General features: G+C 37.4%; 1 protein-coding gene across 5 annotated transcripts in view; it reads left to right on the top strand.

Moving 5' to 3' along the window:
- The first annotated feature begins 2 nt into the window (after positions 1-2).
- Positions 3-22,183, top strand: part of LOC104912965 (leukotriene B4 receptor 1-like) — a 31,248-nt gene continuing 9,067 nt past the window's right edge. Inside the window, exons 1-3 of one of the 5 annotated variants that reach the window (XM_085234634.1) lie at positions 3-131; positions 10,899-10,983; positions 14,326-18,340. In XM_085234634.1, the coding sequence (XP_085090760.1) occupies positions 16,020-17,027 (1,008 nt within the window). In that variant the 5' untranslated portion in view covers positions 3-131; positions 10,899-10,983; positions 14,326-16,019 and the 3' untranslated portion in view covers positions 17,028-18,340. Of the gene's footprint in view, positions 18,341-22,183 lie in introns of those variants that run through there. The other 4 variants (XM_085234632.1, XM_085234633.1, XM_085234635.1 and 1 more) reach the window with 4 other exon arrangements.

Raw genomic sequence — 22,183 nt, forward strand, 5'->3', positions numbered from 1 at the left:
CAGCCGAGCGCAGAGCCGATCGGGGATCGTCAAGCCGCGCTGCCGCTCCTCCGGCTCCGCTGGTAGCGAGGTGCGGCTCCGCGGCGGCCCCTCGGTTCCGGGCCGCGAGATGCGAGAGGCGCTGCGGGGCGGTGGGTTCGACTCGCGCCGCTGCGTGCGCACTTGTGCGGTCGTGGTGGGTCCTGGAGGTGAAGTGGGGGGCGTTTCGTGTCAGACTTGTGCATAAACTTAGCACAGAGGTGCGGTCTGCGTGGTTTGAGGAAAAGCAAATAAACCTTAGGATAGCTGCAGCTTTTCTCGTTGCGGAGTCACGGGATGAGTGCCAGTATAAAAGCAATGCACTGCTTCAGGCGATGCCTGGCTAATGCAGCGGCTAATTGGTTCACACTATCGTTGAGGCCAGAAATTTGGCAGTGCTCAAAAAAAACCATTAGACCTTCACACGTGTAACAAGAACAGGTGGACTTGTAATTACAGGGTTTTAAAGCCAGAAGGATGTAAGCAGCAGTTAGTGGAAGCTGCCCATTCAGAGTGAGGTGCATGTTGGTTACTGGTGGCTGTGGAGAGGAGCAAGGGTACCATAGAAGCAGAAACTGAACAGAGGAAAGAAAAATGGTGCCCAGAGTCACTGTAATCACAACTCATAGCCAACTCTGATCCTGGGAATGAACAAGATGAAGTTTCCTTGCTTCATTCATACATCCACTTCACGTTCTGAACCAGGTGTTATTGCTTCACGCTCAGGGAAAAGCTGCGGGGATCTTTTTGCAAAAAGGGCACTACAGTCTGTATTCCTCAGTTTGATGCTAAATTGCAGAAATACGCCTGCCTTGAATGGTTTACGTACTGATGTGAACAGTATCTCAAACAAAGAAATCAGTGGGAGATACCAGAAACCTGTAGATGTAGAATGTAGAAATGTAATGTAGAAAACGACTTTTCATTGGCTTATGTAATTCAACCAGCTACATGCATTATAGGGTAGAAAAAATGAAGCTGTTCTTGCCTCATTGAACCAGCATTCAGTGTTTGTAGCTGCTGCAAAAAGAGGCATCAAAAAGATGCACATGAAAAACAGACACACAGCCTATTGACTGGAATTGAGAAAAATGGGGTGGGGTTGGGGATGGTGTGGCATTAACATGGAATGAGGACGACACATCTTTCCTCCTGAAATAAGACAGAGGAAGAAAATGCAACGAATCACTCAAGGAAGCTAAGGCCAAGTCTAAATCTAGGATCGTGTTTTTCCTGGCAACTGCCACACCTGTTATATTTGTGCTAAGGGAAGAGATGACAACATCCAATACAAGCAGAAGCCTTGGTCTGTCCCAGAGACAGGTGCTTAGTCACAACACAAGTGGTGACTTGAAATGACCTCCTACTAAAACAAACTACAGGGTGTGTAAGTATTACAGACTGTAAAAGTGGTTGCAACACTGATCCTGGTGTAGGAATTAAATATTACAAAATGCAGTGCCTTGTGGAAAGGCAGAGCAGTGTTTAAAGAAAGCTGATTTCAGTCACTTGGTCCTTCTGTCCTTCTCTCATATTGTTCAGTCCAAACCACCAAAATGCACGTCTAAGTAGTCAGGCCAAGATCACTTGTGTTGTAATATGAGGTTCAAATAATGGCACCTGTCAAATCCTCTCTTACCCCTCTTGGCTTCCATTGGGTGGAAGCAGAGGCAGTTTTTGAACAGATTTGCTGTGCCCTTTAGGAATGCAGATATTTTGGTGTGCTTTTGTTTGTTTCTTTGTTTTGTCTTAGTTTTTTTATTTCAACCTCTGAATGTTGAGCAAGCTCACTGCCTGTTGTATTTCTGACTTATTGTAACCTTGTTGCCATCATCCTGTTGTCAGAGGGTAGCTTTTCCGCTGGTAAGTCATTTCTGCTGTAAGCCTCTCAGAGCACAGGTGTTTTGATTTTTAGTATGAGAGTGGTGAGGTGCTGGAACAGGCTGTGGATGCCCCGTCCCTGGAGGTGTTCAAGGCCAGGTTGGATGGAGCCCTGGGCAGCCTGGGCTGGTATTAAATGTGGAGGTTGGTGGCCCTGCCTGTGGCGTGGGGGTTAAAGCTTCATGATCCTTGAGGTCTCTTCCAGTCTGGGCTGTTCTGTGATTCTGTGATCTTGATCTGAACACCTCATTTCTCAGTGTTTACCAGTGTGTCATTATTTATGTCCTTGTTATCAAATGTGTCATGTTTCTAACCCTTATTTTATTAATTCTGCATAGATATTTCTGTACTCAATTCAGACAAGTCTTGATATTTCTGTTACGAATCCCTGCCCTTTTCTAACAGTAGGGAGTATCCTCACCTTTTCCTCTTATTTTTCTCCAGGAAAAGCCTCCTAAGCACGTAATTGCTATTCCTTCTGTGCAAGCCCTGGTTCTTTAGATAACAATCTCTCAGTTGATGAATCAAGTACCGTTACAATTGCTGCTTTTTGTTGCTTCCTTTTGAGAGATCAGTACTATTAACATTGGAAAACAAAGCAAACAAAGCTCCTTGTCTTTATAAGGTTGTTTAAATACTAACAGCAAGTTTCTGTTTTCACATTGAATGCCTGGTTCCTTTGACATTAAGAAATAGGAAGAACCAAGACAATCTGCAAAGCCTTTTAACGTTTCTTTCCAGTTAGCTGATGCTCTGCAAATAAGTCGATGCAGTGTATTTCTGAGTAGTGTGTTCCTAGAAGAGTAGTCCTCCTCTGTCTCTACAAAGAACGACTTGACAGCAGGACATTTACAGAGTAACGATTCAGGACCATGATTGTGTGCACTCACACAACAGAGTTCTACTTGTCATAATTCAAGGAAAATGTAATAAATATCAGAACCAACTACAAGTTTGAACTGACAGTGAAGTGCCAGCACTTATTTTTGGAAAAGGTATGCTATACGCTGCTTCCTTCATGTGCCTCATATTAAAAACTGTCTGGGCATGTAAAAGGAAGTTGTTAGAATTAAAAATAATTGTGAAAGCAGTAATACACTTTTATCACCTTTATATAAGAAAAAATGTATATTCCAAAGACCAATTTTTTTTTTAATCACTGTAGAGAATTCTTCTTGATGTGTATAATCAGTATTCAAAATATTCTTTACTTCTTTCCAAACAAATAGCAGAATTGAACTAAATTAAGCACCAAAAATGAGAATATCAGTACCATTATCTTTGTCTAAGATTCTTTGAGGGCTTGGACTGGCAGCTTGACAAAAATGGAAAAATGGTGAACTGAATATGAGTTTGCAGACTAGTCATTTAAAATAAACTATCCTTTCCAGAAATGTAGTATTTACTTAAACACCTTTTATTTGAGTGAACGGAATTCCCTGTTTGCCTCTGATCCTTAGCATTTAAGTAGTGTTTGTATTGGCTCAGATATTCCCAAGCATGATTGCACTGTGCTAGACACACTACAGGAAAAGCAGCTTTATCCCAGTGATGCACGCTCATATCAAATAAGGATAATGCACAACAGGAGAAGGAATACACGAAATAAATTATTAACATAATGAGAAACTTCATTATAAACTGTCTACAACTGAGGTGATTTTACAAAAAAGTTGTAAAGGTGACCAGGACACTGGCCCCAGGTCTACCCTGTAGGCAGAGACCCATGTGAGTGCTTTCTCCATTATTGCTGTGTTTCATTGAGAAATTTATCAAGTTCAGAATATGTTAACAAAATCCTCACCATTCAGGTCTTTCAGAAACATGCTACTTCCAGTGCCTCACAAGATTTTACCAGCCACCCTAGTTTTTGCATTTGAATTTGCGGCAGTAAAAATTACACTGGGATGCAGAGTCTCACCTTAATGGAAACGAGAGTAGTAGAATATGAACATTATCAAAAGTCTCATAGACAAGAAGGAAGATAAAAGATTTAATTATATTTAATTATATTTACCAAAAAACAATACTGTGGTGTGCTGCAGTAGTTTGCTTTAGTCATCTTCCTCATTGCTGAATGTACAGAAAACATCTGCTGCTCATCTCATTTTTTCCTGCAGACATTGCTATAACATCCCTTCCTGAATTTCCCCAAATGTTCTTTGGAAAATACTGTGATAGGATCTGTGATGTCTCTTTTTCCCTACACAACTAAACATCGTAGACTAGCTCAGATGTTCTGCTTTATAAATAAGTTATATTCATTCTCACAAGTTTGAACTCATTCCTGAGTCCAGGAAGGAATCAAGGTCGCTAGGGAGAAGCCAGGCCTGGAACAGCCTGTGAACCAAACACGTACGCTGGTATAAAGGACTTAGGAAGATTGAAGTGGTACATTTTATTAGTTTGCCACAAGTATTCAGATTCTATCAGGTTCACTTTCAGAATACCTCACATGTCCTCATTCAAACATCACTAGAAAATAAAGGTTTTCTTAATGAGGTTGCCAAGTTTTTTCTCCTAGTAATTCTGTCTGTAGTGCAAAGATTTCTAGAGCTCCTTGGCACAACAGATTTACCCTCCTACATTGTTCTGCATTGGTAGGAATCCTGAGCGTTGTTTAAACATGACTTTAGTTTGAAAAAGAAGCTCAAAAATTGCCTTACACAAAACTGATATGCTCTTTCTTCACTGTCTATGAAGCAAGATAATTGTCTTTTTCTTGAAACAAATATCAGGCCTTAAAACTCAGCTCAGGAAGCTTACTCCCTCCTTTTCAAGAATAGTTTGAGGTTCAGCTGAAGTCAGTCATACTGGGACAATGTATTCTGGTTTCAGCGCAGGTTTGGCTGACCTGTAACAACACTTAATTTTGCAGATGACTTCAGTGGGGGACAGTCATAAACACATATTTTCTCAAGAGCTTATAGAATGCACTGTAGGAGGCTGCTACTGTGGTTTTTAATTTGCTATTAAATAAGTATTATATACACGCTAGACATCTGTGCTAGTCTGTACATGTTGCAATATGTTTAGCAGCACGGGGTTTTTTTAACAACATTTCTTCAGAGCAAAGCTATGCGTAGAAGAATCCATAAATATCCCAGACATTCAGTTCAACTCTTGGTCCTCCTTTGTTAAATCAGCCACAGGTGGGTTCCATTTCTCCTCTTACTGAAGAGGCTATTGTTTCCTTACCTTTACAAACTTGTTTTGTTTTTTATACATTGTTATACAGGTTAGCACACATTTTAGAATGCCATTCCCAAATAAATGCAACAGTTTTTAAACTCAAGCTCTATATACAGTCACAGTAACCCCAGGACACTATCTGACATGCATTTGAACCAGGACTGCAAAGCTACTTTCTCTTCTTTTCCCCTGCTTCCTCAGCACTTCACGTTCACTTCCATATTGTTCTTCATGCTGCTACTCATTACCATCAGGATGGGAAACAAAACTTGAGATCAGTTCCTCAGTCTCCTTAGGATGAGTTTGTTTACGGTGCAGAATGGGGCCAGAAAAAAGGGGAGGAGGCAGCTGGGCAGTGTGGGTGCAGAAGTGCAGGCTTTCTTGAATATCAGTCTAGAGCATCAGAGCTTAGCCTTCAGCCAAGGTAGGATGTACACAATTAATATATCTTGTCACTGTCATCTCTCCTATCTTCAAACCTTTAATCTGTATGAAGGTGATTATATTACTCTTTCTAAAGCTCATCAATTAGTGTTTGCAAATGATCCATGTAATTGGGCTTCATAGTACATTGTGAGCACCCAATGACTAGTAAGCCTGCCATGATCCAAAGTTTTGAGCAGCCTGCTGTAAAGACAGCATAAAGCCATGCAAAGATGTGTTACTAATCAGGAAATGTTATGAACAATTTAAAACAAACTTTTAAGGTAGAAAGTGATAGAGAACTTTATTAATGCATTCAGTAATCCAGGCCTATTATAGTTGCCTTGCACTTGTGAGGATTTAGAGGCTTTCCAGTCTAATCCTAGTATTTGGCCCAGTGCAGCAAGTACTCCTTAACAATAGTTCTGCTCAAAAAATTACATTTAGAATGGAAACATTTTTAATTTGAACTACCTATTCCCTGTATTCACAGAGTTACACAGCATATTTTATTTGGGAAGAAAAATATTGTTGATCTCAGTGATTTACAGATCTCTCATAGCCATCATATCATATAAAAGATAACAATTCATTTTTTTGGCATTTTAATTGCAAGATTGCTTACTAAATTTCTGCAATAAGGGAAAATAATATTTGTAAAATTTATGTGTCTGTGAAAGCAAATGAACTTCAGAACTTCTATTTCTAGTTAGTACCTGGGGGAACTCACATACCCATCATTTAAAACAACAACTGAACAGAACAACCAAGCTTGGATTCCAATTTGATTTGACTCCTCTTTGGGATCAACAAGAAATTATAGTCCTGGAAACCCATATCTGTAAAGTAGTTCTGCAAAGTAGACAGTAAATATCTCCTTGATCTTTGAACCTTTTAATGTTACAAACTATGAGATGTTCATTCACTGGCAGGACCCAGAGATTACACTTTCTTGAAAAATGCTCCAAATTTGCTGAGATCCAATGAATCTTTGTAAATTATGTTTGTTCCATCATGAAATATAACTGACTTTTACAGTTCAGTCCTTCAGTTACTACATTCCTTGTTTCAGTCAAGACAGCAAAAGAAACTCTAAGATGCTGAATTGCAAAACTCCTGCTGAGTTAAAGAGAATATTGCTAGATCTGTGAGTGAGAAAGCCCCAGAAGTGCTGGGACTTTGAAGTACTGGGATTTTTCCTTTTTACTCAGAGTACCTGCTCCAGGTGGGACCACTGAAGAATTTTGAAATTAGAGGACAGTTACGTGTAGGAGGAATGTATAATAAAAAGCTGAAAACGTGATCTGCGGTGTGATGAAAACTGAGTAGGTTGAACCCTCAGGGACAGCTTATGGCTTGCACAAGTTCTAAGTTACAGCAATTTCCCAGGACATGTTGCATGAATGATAGAGTCTGACATTTTGTACAGTGCAGAGAAACTCTTTCTGCTCTCTGAGATGAAAAGCTAAGGAGTCTAACAAGGCAGTATTAATCTGCAGGCAAAATAATCTACAGGCAAGATTATTTCAGACAAATAGAGGAATTGGAGAAAAAATAGAGCAGAAGTTCAACATGCTGCTATTATAAGCCTAGCATGTCTTAAAACAGTGTAAGAGTGACTAGAACATAGTGACATTCTTGCCAAAGAATTGCAAAAGAATTTCCATTTGCTTGTTGTGTGGCATGAGTCAAACAGCAACGTTTCAGGATTCTAGTTCATGTGTAATGAAAAGGCAAGGAGACCAGACCATTCTTCTATTGCATAAGCGATTTCACGTGGTGTCACATCTTGATTGATGTTCCGCGTGGTCTGGGAGTCAGGGAATCTGCTTAGAAATACAGGGCTTCAGAAATTTGCATACTCAGAATTGCTTCTAAAAAGATAAAGCGCTGCTTTTACTAGATCTAGCTGATTACTGACAGAAATTATTCCATTTCTGGAAATACAAGTGTATCCAGAAGAACTGAAAGTGGTGTCCATTAGTCATTTAGTAGTTTACTGAGAGGCATGTTGATCTGTATCTAAACATGAAACAGGAGTAGGAAAACTGGCTACAGTTAAGAACTAAATAAATAAGATTCAAATTTTACTGAGGTACCTTAAGTAACATTAAAGCAAACAGGATAACAAAATGAGTTGTTCAGACCTGTGTATGGATTGTGAATTTGTAAAAATAAATGCCTGATCTGTTATGTTTTGCTCATACCACTTTCCTGGGAAAGAGATAGCCTATAAACATAACTAAATTATGCACAGGCACCTGCCATCCCATCCCTTGGGCATGCTAAGTTAAAAAGTGTTGCTTGATGATTCCTGTAAGAACACAGTTCCCTTCTGGACTGAGGGACATAGGCACCTAGGAATGATTAGTCATGGGAAACTGGTTTAAGCAGCAGCACGGTGAGTTGCATTGTGTCACAGGCTGTTAGGTGTCAGTGCAAAAATAGAGTCATAAGAAAATTAAGTTCTGGTAGACTTTTGAAGTCATTGTTCTAATCCTGCTCAAACAATAGCTAGCATCAAAATTAGATTGGGACAGTTATCCTACTGGCCCTGTTAATCAAATGGCCAAGAGCAACAATCAAAGAATATAAAATGACCCAATCTTACAACCTGCTATTGCACGAAGGCTTAGCATCTCACAATCTTTGACAGCAGCAATTAGCATCAGACACAAGTGGAAATGTAGGTTAAATTTGTATCATTGAATGCTCTATACGCACAAACCTTGGAAGCCAAAGCACAGATATTTCACATCACAGTGCTGTTTTATCCTCAGATTAACATCATCTCTTCCCACTGATCTCTTCAGTGTAGGAAAGATTATAGCCACAAATGCACAGTTCCAATTGTGAGCTGGAGTTTTACAGTGCTGTTCAGCATCTGAAACATTAAACAACTCCAACAGCAGACAATTTTAGTAACTTTCCACCATTTAATCTCTCTTTTTATTGGGAGAGGGGTCAGTGAACTACATTGTCAGGTTTTAAACTGTAAAATGATACATTAGAGCTCTTTGTGGACATGTTTGAAATAGTGGGGGGAATCTTGCCAAAGACTGCCTTGATATAGTTCTTTGAGAGAACTGATGCAGTAGAATGATTTTTAATGAATATGCTATGAATGGCTTGAGAAGCTTTAAATATTGCTGTTATGTCAGGTTTCAAATATGTTACTAGAATAACACTCTTAAAGGTTTCTTCGTGGTAGAGTCATTTAGCTATTGGTGTTTGACAGCTGAAAGTGAAGAAACCAAAGAATTCAAATTACAAGCTGAAGCAGTGATAGAAAAGGGATACTGCTATCATGTGACATAAAAACAATTTTCTGCTGAAAGCAAGAAATATAGGAGCTTTCACATGACAGATTAATTGGCCTCATGATTTCCTGTTAAAAGATACACTGTTCTGAGGGGATTTGAACTCTTCTGCTTGAACCTTATCCTAACACAGCTCACAAACACAGTTTTGCTGCATTTGTGGGCTGCAGAGATGTATTGATTAGCTGGAGGAAATGGTTTTCTCAAAGTTTATTACTGTCTTGTCTTGGGTATTTGCTCATTTTGGCAAGCTGCTAAACTATACTGAATTCATTCTTTGCTCAGATAAATGACTCTTCTCAGATAACATAGGCTAGCAATTTTAAAATTTTAAATTCCTTTTAAACGTCTATTTAAATTCTGTTTTTATATTCTTTACAGTCAACTTCTTGATGTCTGTATAATCTTTTGTGGAATATAGTTTTACATAATTATCAACAATACTTTAGCCAGTCTCCTAAGCTATAGATTCAGCCTAACATTGTTCAAGTTCTTAATCTGACAGCTAGAACTTGGATGATAATTCTGACTGGATCTGCGATTTGCAATTTAAAACTGTCCTTGTGGGGACAACTCTCATCAGGCAGAGCTTTGATCATCTGTAGCTGATACTCAGTGGCAGTGTCTAGGATGGCTTCCTGCCCATGATTTCCCCATTATGTGCTCTGTTCACTCAGTAACAGCCTTCAAAATGTACTAAGAACCAAGATTTTATATCAGGATGTGTTGCACATAGCAAACATTTTGCTATACTGTTGTGCAGTACATCAAGCTAATAGAGAAGAGAACGAAGGCATCAGAGCTATAGCAATAGATTTGGTAATAATGTGGTCAGACACCACATATCTTGGTTAATATACAGCAACTAAAAAACAGGAAAGCAGCAATCATAATAAAAGTAGTCATACATCATTTGTTGTGTAGGAAAAAAGCAGACGTTAAAGAGGTACCATTCAATGCCATTATGGACTAAATGCATCCTGCACAGGCATGACTTGAAACACAAAGTCAAGAAAAATAGCTTACAAAATTAAAACTGACTGTCATTCGATACAAAATAATTTAAAATACACATGACTTCTACTTCTATGATTTAAGCACAGAACAGGAGATACAGCAAAGTAAGTTACAAAAGTTTACTAGGCAGAGGACAGTCTGTGGTATAAGGATGGGATGACAAGGTAGAGGATCTCTATGACCATAGAGCATTTGGAGTAAGTGGAGAAAGAATGAATTACCTTTGGAATTAAGAAGTTATAGATTAGGGGTTTAACTGAATAAAGACTATAGAGAGGGTATTCAACTATTCACTATTCCTTCCAGTATATGAACGGTGAGTAACCAGACGAAGCTGATAGGAGATTAACAAACAAAAAGATGTGTTTCTTCACACGGTGTATTAAAGCTGCAGAACATCTTGCTGCAGTAACTTTTGCTGCCAAAGGTGTTCATGAGTTCAAGCGTGGTCTTCACAAGTCTACAGAGCAGTTGACCACCAAACATTTTAAAACACACAAACTGTGTAGGACAAGTATAGCCAAACTTGGCTTGTTCTTCCCTGCTTTCCTGGGTAGCTGCTTTTTCATGTCACTAGAGACAAAATACTGGGCTAAAAAATTCTGACCCAAAACTGGAACGTATGAAATAAGAATGCCTAAATCCAGGTCGTATTATTAGGCTCATGTCAAATGTAAATAGCATGAGATCAGATGACCTTAGAATATGTTATAGCCTTATATTCCATTACAATCTATAAATTAGTAAATAGAAAATAGTAAATAGAAAATCCCATCCATTCTACTGAGAGTAAGTTTTAAGTGCCAGCACTTTCTGCCAGTGAAAACACTGGAAAAGTCATCACTATTCACAGCCATTTCTAGTATTAAATGAAAATCCTATAGAAGCAATAGATCGCATTACAGAATGATAATAACAAATCACTAGTGCGTAAAGATGGCATATCTTACATGCTTTCCATACAGTATGTTATGTGTGTGTTTGGTAAAAGCTGCAACTATACCTGTGTGGCATCTCAGAATCAATCTTGACTACTTTTTATTTCAGAATAAGAATGCTTGGACAAGATCTTTCTGATCAGTGGCACAGTAGGACGCTAGCTTCTTTCTGGCCATGCAGAACAACATGCCAGGTATGCTAATTACTAAGTGACTGAGGGAGTTCAATGTTGTCCTACAAGTGTCTTTTGCATACCCAAGGGTGGCTGCTGTAAAGCGTGAGAGTAGCTTTGTGTTCTTCATGAGCATAGTCTTTCTACTTTCAGCACAGTTAACAAGATTCCTGACAAAAGGCCACGAAACCAGGGCTTCATATCTAGCCTGGTGGCTCAATGTTTATGTATTAAATGACTCTTAATCTGCTCAAATCTGCTGAATGGGGTTGAGAGCACAGTTTAGTCCGCTTTTCAAAGACTAGGAACATACTCATGTAAATTGCACTAAAGGAAGTGTTCATATTGCTAACCTTTCCAAGTTTGTTGCTTCAGACACGTGGAGAAATAATTCAGATGCTATTATTTTCATGGCAGAGCTGCCCTTTTATTATTTATATATTATAGCATTGGAATTGATCATATACCAAAACAGTACAAACCTAGAATTATGAAAATATCTAGAAAATAAAATTATCTGCAAGGTAGAAACAACAGTGATTTCTGTATAGAAAGTTTATCTAGAAAATGTTATCTGCAGTAATTAAATTTAAGTTGCAATCATTTAACCTTTTTATGAAAGGGAATAGGTTTTGTAGTCTCAGCCTTGAACTTCGCATACCACGTACAGACAGTGGCTATGCCTTCCTCATCTGCAGTTTTATGTGAGGAAACAGTAAATGGTTCCCCAATGCTGCCCTCTGTTGAAAATACATAACTACATGGACAGATCCCTTTTCATAAGGGCAATGCATGTGCACCAAAATGTGGCAGATTCTTGGTAATGAGTCTCTCTCTAAGAGGCTAAAGACTCTCATTGCATTTCAGAGTTATACAGTATCTACATGAAACTCTGAACAAGGTAAAAATGACAGGTTTAGGAAAAGAAAAAATTGAGTAACTTTTGGCAGCAAATCATCCAAGCAGTATTTGTCATCAGTAATTTATTACTCACAAAAGGAAGAGTGTGTAAACAATGCATTTGTGTTTGATTTATCCAGTAGTAATTATGATGCTAGATATGCTTAGGTAGGGGTTTTGGATAGCAGTGCTTTGTGTAAATACAAATAGCAACTTACTGACAGCTAATGTAAATACAAGCCAAATTCTTACTTTCAGCTGAAGGAAATCTATGCATTTACTGTTTGAAAGCTTGTACTCTGAATGATGTACTATTTCATAACGTTGAAAAAAGAAATTCTTAAAGTTTTTCAAAAATCTCTACATAGTTTTTATTCATATTCCTGCTTGTATTCAGAATTATAAATATAGATCTTCACTATCTTAATTAACACCTCTACTCTCACGGGTCTAGTATGTCTGGTTGTACGAGGACAGTGTTTCAACATATCCTTTAATAGTTTCACAACTGCTGATCTGATTGTTCACAGTCATTCTGTTACAGTAAGAAAGGTACTTGTATGTAAGCATGTGTGGCTGCACGTACAGTGTACCTTTATAAGCACTCCTCCTATCACGAGTTCTAAAGCAGCTTTCCTGAATACAATACACAGGAATTTTTTTCTCTGTCCAGTCATACAAAACTAATGCTATTGGCAACTGAGCTAGATAGGGGCGTATTATTTTGTAATATCATTATTAGAAGTCCAGTTAACAACAACACAGCAGAGAATGTTGCTAACTTTCTATGATTAGTGCAAGGTACAAACCTTTTATTACGTTCTGGAGTTGATCCCTGGGTAGCTCCTCTTTAAGGTACTTTTCCCAGTGGTGAAGAAGCACTGAGAGTATTCTCAGTTGTATTTGCTACATCACAGGTTATTGCAGATAGTGTTTGCAAGAATTTAGAAATGTCTAGTATTGTCTTTCCCTATACTGTGCTTTCCTTTGTAGTAGTTACAGAGGAAAGACATTATTAGCTGCTGTGTGCATTATTTATATAGGAGACCAAGGAAAGCAAGAAAGCAGTGTTTACAGCAGCTTTTCACTAGCAAATGATATCAACTTACCCTAGCTTAGAAGATGGACGAGCCCATAATCTTCTGATCAAGTAATGTGTGAGTTTCACACAGCCATTTATAACACCATTTGTCTGAGTTTGTTGTGAGACAGCTGTGTCAATCATACAAATACTATCTTCTTTCAATGGCTGAAGAACTAAAAGATTTAGACTACTAACTTCCTTCAGGATCAGCAGGCCAACAAGATTACTAACATCACTTTCCAGCATTTCAGCAGATACATGATAGTTGGTATTGATCAATCATCAGGTACACTAAAGCTGAATATCCAGTGGATCATTCTGAAGAAAACAGTTGGAGAGAATTGTAAAAGTCTTTCTGGGACAGTTATTCATACCAGTTACATATGATATGAATTTCCCACACATCAGCTATTCTGCACGTTGTTACAGAGATGCTTTTTCTGGATGGGAGGATGGATGTGCTTTGAGAAGAAGCTGTTAGCCCAAAGTTAAGAAGTTCTGGGAATCAAGTTCTAAGAACAAACATACTAAAGATGGAAATATAAATTATCATTTACCTTTATTGATCCAAAACCATTAGCACTCTGAAAATGCTCAGTAGTGGTGCAAACTGCAAACTATCCACCAGAGGGAAACACACACTTAGAAAGGAAACCAAACAATTCAAAAGATGATTGAAGCATCCCCCTAAAAACTAAAAACGCTGCAAATTCAATTCAGAATTTTTCATAGTAATAGGACAGACTTTCTTGATTCTGATTTTGAATGTTTTCAGAAGTTATTTTCAAACCAAAAGGTAAAGTTTCACACTTAAAGTTTCCCATGCTGATGACTCTGCTGTTGTACCACATGTATAAATAATATATAATATGCGTGCACACACACAAAATTATATTTAGAGTTGTTTTTTAGACACAGAAATGCAGGCTAAATTCACTGCTGTGAAAACAATTAGATCAAGTTTATGAGGGCAGAAGTTCAGCTCTATGTTCATACATTAAAAACCCCTCCACGTTTAGTCACTAGAATGGCTACACTTATGATGTGTTTAGTATGTTATTAAGCATATTACGCTGCTATTGGAAATATCTGTTACATTTCCCAAGGGTTTGTGTCCTACTAGGGTAAATTTAAAAAATTACAGTTTGTCTTTTAGAGAACATTTGGAGACATCTTAAGGTGAGTCTGAAATTTTCGTAGTGATCCAACAGTTACAGAGGGCTCTAAAAAAACAATGATCCTCATCTAATGTTAACTCTAATATCTATTTTACTTAATCTAAAAGCCTGCCTTCAGAATGATGCTCAGGAAATCTTAGTATTTCACCTGTCTGAGATCTTTTTTGAAAGATAAATCTCAGACTTTTGCTGCAATTCCAGGATTCATCTGGTTCGTGTTTAAATTAAAGATACAAATGAAGGCAAAGACCACCTGGAAAGCATGGTTCAAATGAAGTGGATGAAACAAGTTTCTGAAAAATGTAAGGACAAGTGCTTCAGAAGTAGAACCAGTTCCACACATCAGTGGATTGGAACTATACCAGTGTTGCTACGAGTCAGTATCTGTACAAACAATGGGAATTCCTGAAGAGGAAAATCTTACAGAGATATTCAACATCTCACCTTGAATGTTTTTTTAAATAATAAGTGTCTGCAATGTAGTACAGAACAGATATAACATTGGCAATAAGAAAATAAAAGGTGCTTCCAAAGTTACTTCTGGAGAAATAATGACATGCATAACACTGATTTCATTAGAAGATGAGACACTGCCCAGCACTTCCTTTCATTAATGGATTTTTAAGTGATTTTCAGAAATTCCCTTTAGAATGCAATCAGTTGCTTTGCATTTTTCTCTACCCAGTGCTTAATGCAGTTAAAAATAAAGGAACCGGCATTATGTATCAGATGAAATACAAATTAAAATTTCACACAGTGTTTTGATAAAGTAATTCTTGACTTCAGTGGAGTTACTCTTAGATTTGCTGTTGATCTCATTATACTCTTAGGAGATCGAAAACAGCTAAGCCGCTTGGCACTGGGAGGAGGTATTGCAATCCTTTTTCCATTCTGGAAGATACTTCTTTATGTTGGACACTGTATTTGCCAGGTTTGTACAATTCTACTTCAATATTTAAGGAAATAATCTGTATCACAGTCTTAAGCAGAGCACAGTATGCATAATTCCTTGTTTCAGTGCTTATTTTACAGAAAATCCCGTTCTAGTTTCACTTCTGTGACTTGCCTCTTTTTGTTGGTGCTGCTCTTTTAGTTCCTCCTTTAATTATTTGGAACCAGACTAAAAATGTTCTGACATCACAGTAACAAAGTAGTACTTACATATTTTTTGGCTAGACAGTGAAGAACTTCTGATTCTTTTTTCTTCAAAAGATTTGAATACTGCATTAACTACCAAATTGTCTAGGGGTTTATGTCATAGCATATTGATGGCACAGCAGGACAATGAAATCATATGTTTTCTGAGAAACAGACTGTTTCCTCCTAGCCTTACATGCAGACTATTCTGGTGGTTTTGTTTGCTTGAAGAACATAAGAAGAACAACTGCCTCTCACTTTATTGCACTTCTCACTGCAAAAGCTGGTTTTTTTATGTCAGCATATTTCTAAGGCACAATCAACAGATCTCTCCTGAATTTTTAGAAAAGAGATTGCTTGAAGACTGAGTGTACAATAATTCCTCACTCTCCTCACAGGCAGTTTTAACCAAGTTGCAGGCTATTATAAAAAGGGAGGCTATTTTAAAAAGAAAAACAATCTCCATGCTGTAAAATTTGCTAGGTGTGATGGACATGCAATTAAGAGGAAAGCCAGACACAACTCTGTATTTCTATTTCTGCTTTGCATGCAAAAATGCATACTGTTGTTGTAAACAACGGGAACGTGTGTGGTCAGATGTTTGTGAGCACTAGGATGTGAGGTCACATGCCTTACTAGACTACATAATATCAGTTAGGGAAGTTTCTCTGAGAGCGCTCGCTTGCACTGTCAGAATAAAAGCAGAACGCAAAGTGCCAAGGATATTACCTTTCGAAAAGGTCTGAAGAATATCCAGAATGAGTCAAGCTGAGGAAACCAGTACCCATGTGACATGGAACACTGTGAAACTGGTAGTTTGCGTGATATTGAGCTTGTCATTTATTATTGGGACTCCTGGAAATTGCATTGTCATCTGGACTGTTTGTACTAAAATGAAGCAAGTGTCTCCTTCGGTCCTGCTGATCTTGAACCTGGCCATTGCAGATATCCTCGTACTGATTACTTTGCCTATCTGGATTTACTCCTTTGCTGACTCATGGGTTTTTGGAATCATCTTCTGCAAAATGCTGGTCTTCATTATTTACTGCAGCATGTATGCTAGTATATTTCTGATTACAGCACTGAGCTTGGAGAGATTAATGGCTGTGTTTTACCCTCTTGCTGTTCAGAGATACAAAACAAAGGAAAAGACTTCTATAATCATGGTCCTCATTTGGTTCCTGTCTATAGCTCTTGGTATTTCTATCATTCCATTTCAAGAGACAGACGAAATCAATGGTGGGCAGCAGTGCACGTGTCGCAACTACTCTTCTACTGAACAGAAAGTGTCGTATCTTTTGCTGGAAACTCTTGCAGGTTTTGTAATTCCTTTTCTAATTATATGCACCTCTTATGTGTGCGTTGCAAAAAGAATAAGCAAAATGACTTACCAGTCGAAGCAGCGATCAGAACGGCTCATTACCAGCATTGTGGTGGCATTCATTTTGTGCTGGTTTCCTCATCATCTTTTCAACATCCTAGATATTATTTCAATTGAGATAGAGCATTCTGAGGAAATGTATTTGACTCTGGAAAAAATTGTAGACGTAGGAGAGTACATCTCTGGAGCACTTGTGTTTGTCAGTAGCTGCATTAACCCTCTACTTTACGCTTTTGCTGCACGAAAATTTCAGAATCACCTGAGAATTGCCAAGATATCAAAGCTCTTTGAACAGATGAGTCAGACTGTAACAGACGAAGACAAGAAAAAGAGTCATTCTGTAGTCAAACAAGAGACTGCTTCAGTAAGCATGGAAAATCTCTAACAAAGAACATAAAATTAGTAAATAATGGCGTCCTGGGGCATCCACTTAGTAGTTCTTGCATGGAGGGACAAGTAAATGTTATTACAGTTTTGTATGTTTTAAAACAGTTGTCAGTAGCAGCCTTGTTTGGTTCCTAAGCTGGTATCCACATCACAAAATCAGGCACTTCAGCGATGCTGAGAACCTCACCAAGGTGGCTGGAAGTTTGAAGTGTAAGGAATGCAATAGTTTTACTCTGCAGTGGAGTTGTGATTTTTAGAAAAAATGTAGAAAACAACATTTACATAGAAAACAAAATTTGGAAATTTAAAACTTAGTTGTTTTTGTAGAACAAAACCTGAAGTGGTCAAAAAATCCCCATATATATAATCTGAAGTTCTAAGTGAGCAAGCTTGGATTCTTATTATGGGTAAGAATGGATTTCAAGATTATTAATGGCACATAAAATTTTTATACAGGACTTCATTTAGGTTTAAAAGTAACAACTTTTACACAGCTTCATTTACAGAAGAATCTAAAGTATTAGGTATGGCATGCATTTTCAGAAAAAGGTATAAGAAATCTGTGTTTCATGACAGTTACAGTCCTCATGCTATACTTGATTTAGAGTATATACATAATTTAGTGGCAACTGAACTATTGATGTATCTAATATTCATACTATAAATATTCTCAAGTGGTTTGACTCAGTTTAGCTCTCAAGATGTCTATTAAAGTTCTGGAGGAATTTAATCAAAGCCTACAGTCAGGGAAGGAGACATCGCTGAGATTGTTTTACATGTAAGAATGTTATGGTAATAGTACAAAGTGCCTAATATCCTAAGAATTTCACTTTGCACATAGAAGCATTTTTTTTCTCTTGTAAAACAGAGTAGAACATGCTTTAAAGAAACAAATACATTTAGGACTTGCAAGGAATTTATTTTTCTTTTGTGCATGCAAACTCACTGTGAAAAGACTGCATGGCATCAAATGTTTGCTTTCAATGGGTATTTTTAATTTCTGTTGTGCTTGGCATTTTTTATACTTTGCTTATTTTTTTAATCATTGATTTGTAATAAGATGAAGATAACTACTGACTATTAATATTTACTGTTACTATCTTATTGTTGTAATATCCTGCAGATTGTGTTTTGGACAGATGCAAATAGTTTTGTAACTCATATTTACAAAGAAATTGTGAAGGACTAATTAGAACTTAATTTTCAAGAGCTAATTATTGAAGACAAGGAAATTTGAGTTATATCAATTTAGCTTGTGAACTGGAATAACACAGGGAAATAAAACCTTATATGCTAATAGAATATTTGTAATCATTTTGCATATGTATTTGTTATTTCTGCTTTCTATGAAAAGACTTTTTTTCTTCTCATTGAAAAGGAAGCCCACACCATACTTTCCCACACCATTGACTTTCCATCAATTAGACTCCTTCACTGAGATTAAAAGAGAGAAAACTTCAGCAGGATCTTGTTTACAGCGGAGTAAGAAGCAGATGAAATCCTTTAAATTTAATACAATAAAACTACCACTTTTTTCACCCCAACAATTATTCCTTAATTGCTGCTAACATATCAAATATAGCAGTACCTTCTAATAATGATAGCAACTTTATTTATCTACTGTATAAAAAAGCAAAGATATATTTCCTAGTACGTTTTTGAGATAGCATTCAATAACAACAGAACTGATGAAGGGATAATATGCACAAAAATAGTGTAGCTTAGTAGAGTCCTAGGCCTAGTCCAGGAAACCTTCACAACTTACATCTGGGAAAAAACTGAGATAAACTTCAGTATAAACTACCTGAGTGAAATTTTCTGCCAGTCTGTCTTGTGTCTAGTTATCATCAATCCTAGGAAATCGGCTAAGCCTTTTAATCATCTGTGTGTGTGTGTCATCTATCTCTTCTGGTGCTATTTGCTATTCAAGAAGCCTTCCAGGTACATTTATTGCATGTTAAATGCATAATGCCCAACCCAGGATGAACTATAAAGAGATTAGGGACCAGATACATAGTCTGTGCAGTACTGCTTACTGCAGTAAAGGATGCTAAACCAGCAGCCTTGACTAATTTCACCTTTCTACAAAGCAGATGAAGCTAATTCTTGCAAACACTGGTTTGCACTGATAAGAGCCACTGATGTCATATTTTGGCAGCAGAGCTGTAACATAAGTGGATCCACAAGAGTTGATGTAGATGTATAAGCTGATGACATGGTTGACTGCTTCTTCCTTTTAAATGTATACAACAAGCCTATCAATGCTGCAACATTTCCCACTCCATTTATACTAACCTGAGGTCTGACATACTACAGGCATGCTAAAACAGGCCCATTCAGCCAGCAAACATTGGATTTTTTTGTCTTAAAATACTGAATCCCAGCCAAACCTAAAACCTGGCGTAGATCTGGTGCAAAATGCTGCATCTTATGACGGTGATACTTCATGACTCCTGTTGACTACACTTTATGTTCATTCTGTAGATTATATTGGAATGTTAATAGCAAACACTTCCCTTGATTCCAAGCAGTTCTAAGCAGTGACCTGGAGACAAGAGCAGTCTTACTAGTAAACTTAGGTAACTCAGTGATATCTCAGATATTCCTAATTCTGTCTGAGAAAAATGAGATTTCATCTTGCTTAAGTTCCTCTTGTTTTTCTTACTTCCCAATTCTGTGGTCCTTGTTTATGAAGCTTGTCTCTGTGATTTCAGTGTCCAGCTATTTCTCATGACACAGCAAGAAGAAAGGCTGAGCTAAGTGGGGGTGACTTCAGTCACCTGAGTCAAATCACCTCAGCTTACACTGAAGTGCACGGAACATTACGTGGAATCAATGCAACACTGCTCAGAACACTGTGTACTGGGAGGTAAAAAGGAAAAAAAAAAAAGATTCCAGGTGCTTTGAACTTCTCATTTGTTTGTAAAAAATGAGAATCTAACAGCAACCTCTAACTTAAATCTTATCAACCTGATGAACACTCTATGGGCATACTGCAGGAATTTATCACATATGCTTTAGTAGGGTCGTGCTGCATAAAGGGAATTCATCATGTGCTAAGAGGATTGAAGCTAATATTCAACAAGCACAGCCAATATTCAGCAAGCATAAAGAAAAAACTAACAAAGGAAAAATATGGGTCTCAAAGGCCTTACTTTTATTGCCTTTTATTGTTTTCTGCAAACATCATGGTTAAATAGTTGTTACAGAGGTGTGGATTAAAACTGTGGAGTTTTGTGGAGTTTTGTGACAAAAGAAATGGAAGATCCTTGTTAGGAGGCAGAAAACAGGCAGCTGCATTATTCTAAATAAAGAATTTTGTTTCTTTAATCAAATCAGCAGAACATTCACCAGGAAGAAGCAGAGCAAAAGTTAAGAGATATCTGAAGACAGTTGAGAGTACAGTTACGGAACTTTATGAGGGTTACTATTAACAAGACTTAAAGAGAAAGATTGTATGCATGACTTGAGTGAAAAGAGAAAAGAACCTAGGTGAGGACAAGTATTGTGGACACTGTGCAAATTCTCTCATATGCAAGCATGTGAGAGAATAATAAGTACTGGAGAAGATGCAAAATTAGAGAATATTAACAGTGATGAAGTTTGTCTTTATTTCCTACAACTCTTGCATTGCTTCCTTTCCTGCATATATGGGTAAGGGAAGAAGAGTAAGAAAGTTTTACATCTAGTTGGAGAGGAAAAGCAAAAGAGGTATGTCAATTCAAATTAAAGAAACTTATGTTCTTAGAATGAAACTGAGAAGTTTGACTGTGGAAGCTAAGCATACAAGAACAGAGAAGGAAATGAAGTAACTTCTGTTGCAAGACAGTTCTAGGTTTTTCTAAATGCTTTCTTGTTGGGTCAAGTAATCACTAAAAATGTTCTTTATCTGGAAACTCAGTTTGATCTCCACTGTTTGTTATAGGTTAAAGAAAAATATTGCAGTAAAATGCAGTATGAAGTCATAATGCTCTCTGCTGAGAGGCTGAGTGGCTTACACTGCTGCTGTTAGCATAACAAGTTGGGTATGACAGGCATGTGATGGCCTCTAAGATTTCAGAAGCTTTACAACACAATTACTAAGAAAAGTACTAAAAAAATTATTGTACTGATAGGTTGAGGGATAATAGACTTCTATCCTGTTTCATTCTTTCATGTTTTCTTTTGCCTTATATTAGTTATTTTAAGTTATGGTTGTTGTTCTTAGGAAGGATTCAATATTTTTAACTGCATTCATTTAGATTAAAATAAATTGAAAGTTTTTGGTTCAAAAGAAAAGCTATTTTTATGGAATGTGTGAAGTGTCAGTTCCATTTAAGTGGTGGAATTAATGGAAAGGATGCTATAAGGTCTTCCAGTACAGATTAAATAGTCATAACTGTAAGAGTTAAGATTATGTCTTTTAGAAGTGCAAAATTCACTGTATTGTGCATTTTATATCAATTGAGTAGAAATTAAGAATGGCAATTGGAAAACAGCTGTCAGACACCTCATATTGTGATAAGGTGAGGCAGTATGGACAATCTACAAACATAGTGCATGTTCCATATCCTAACTATACTACTTAAGCTGAACTGTTATTGCAATGTTAGCATTCACTGTAGAATTACCTTCAGAAACTTCAAAGCTGAGACTGTTTTTAAAACATTGTCACTAATGAATTACACTCATGTCCATTCGATTTTAAAATACAGCCAGGAACCTTCAGCTGTGCTTTAGAATTAAGTGTTATGTATTCAGAACAAGCATTCAGCATAACAATCTTTTCACATTTCTTGTTCTCTTCTGCCACCTTGTGGCTCTTATTTTGAAAATTGGGTTTAACTTTATATTGAAAAGTCTCTGATAGAACTGGTAAGGGACTTTGTCTGTTGTTTCAGGACTTTGTCCATTGGTTCAGTTGTAAATTGTATTTTTAGACTCAGGTCACTGAGGCAGAAAGGTCTGCAAAATCCACAGTGCTATGCTAAGCATCCAAGTCCCATTCATTTCAGAGTGATTTAGTTGTTTCATCTCTTACTGTCTGGGAACTCAAGCCCGCATTTATTTCAAGCACTGCACAAATTAAGCTGGCTAAGGACTTTTGACAGACTACTATTTCCTCAAGAAATGCCAGTTTGAAAAACCTGTGTTGAAAATAAGAAATTAATAAGC

The sequence above is a fragment of the Meleagris gallopavo genome, chromosome 13 (genome assembly GCF_905368555.1).
Source record: "Meleagris gallopavo chromosome 13, MGAL_WU_HG_1.1, whole genome shotgun sequence".
Classification (NCBI taxonomy): domain Eukaryota; kingdom Metazoa; phylum Chordata; class Aves; order Galliformes; family Phasianidae; genus Meleagris; species Meleagris gallopavo.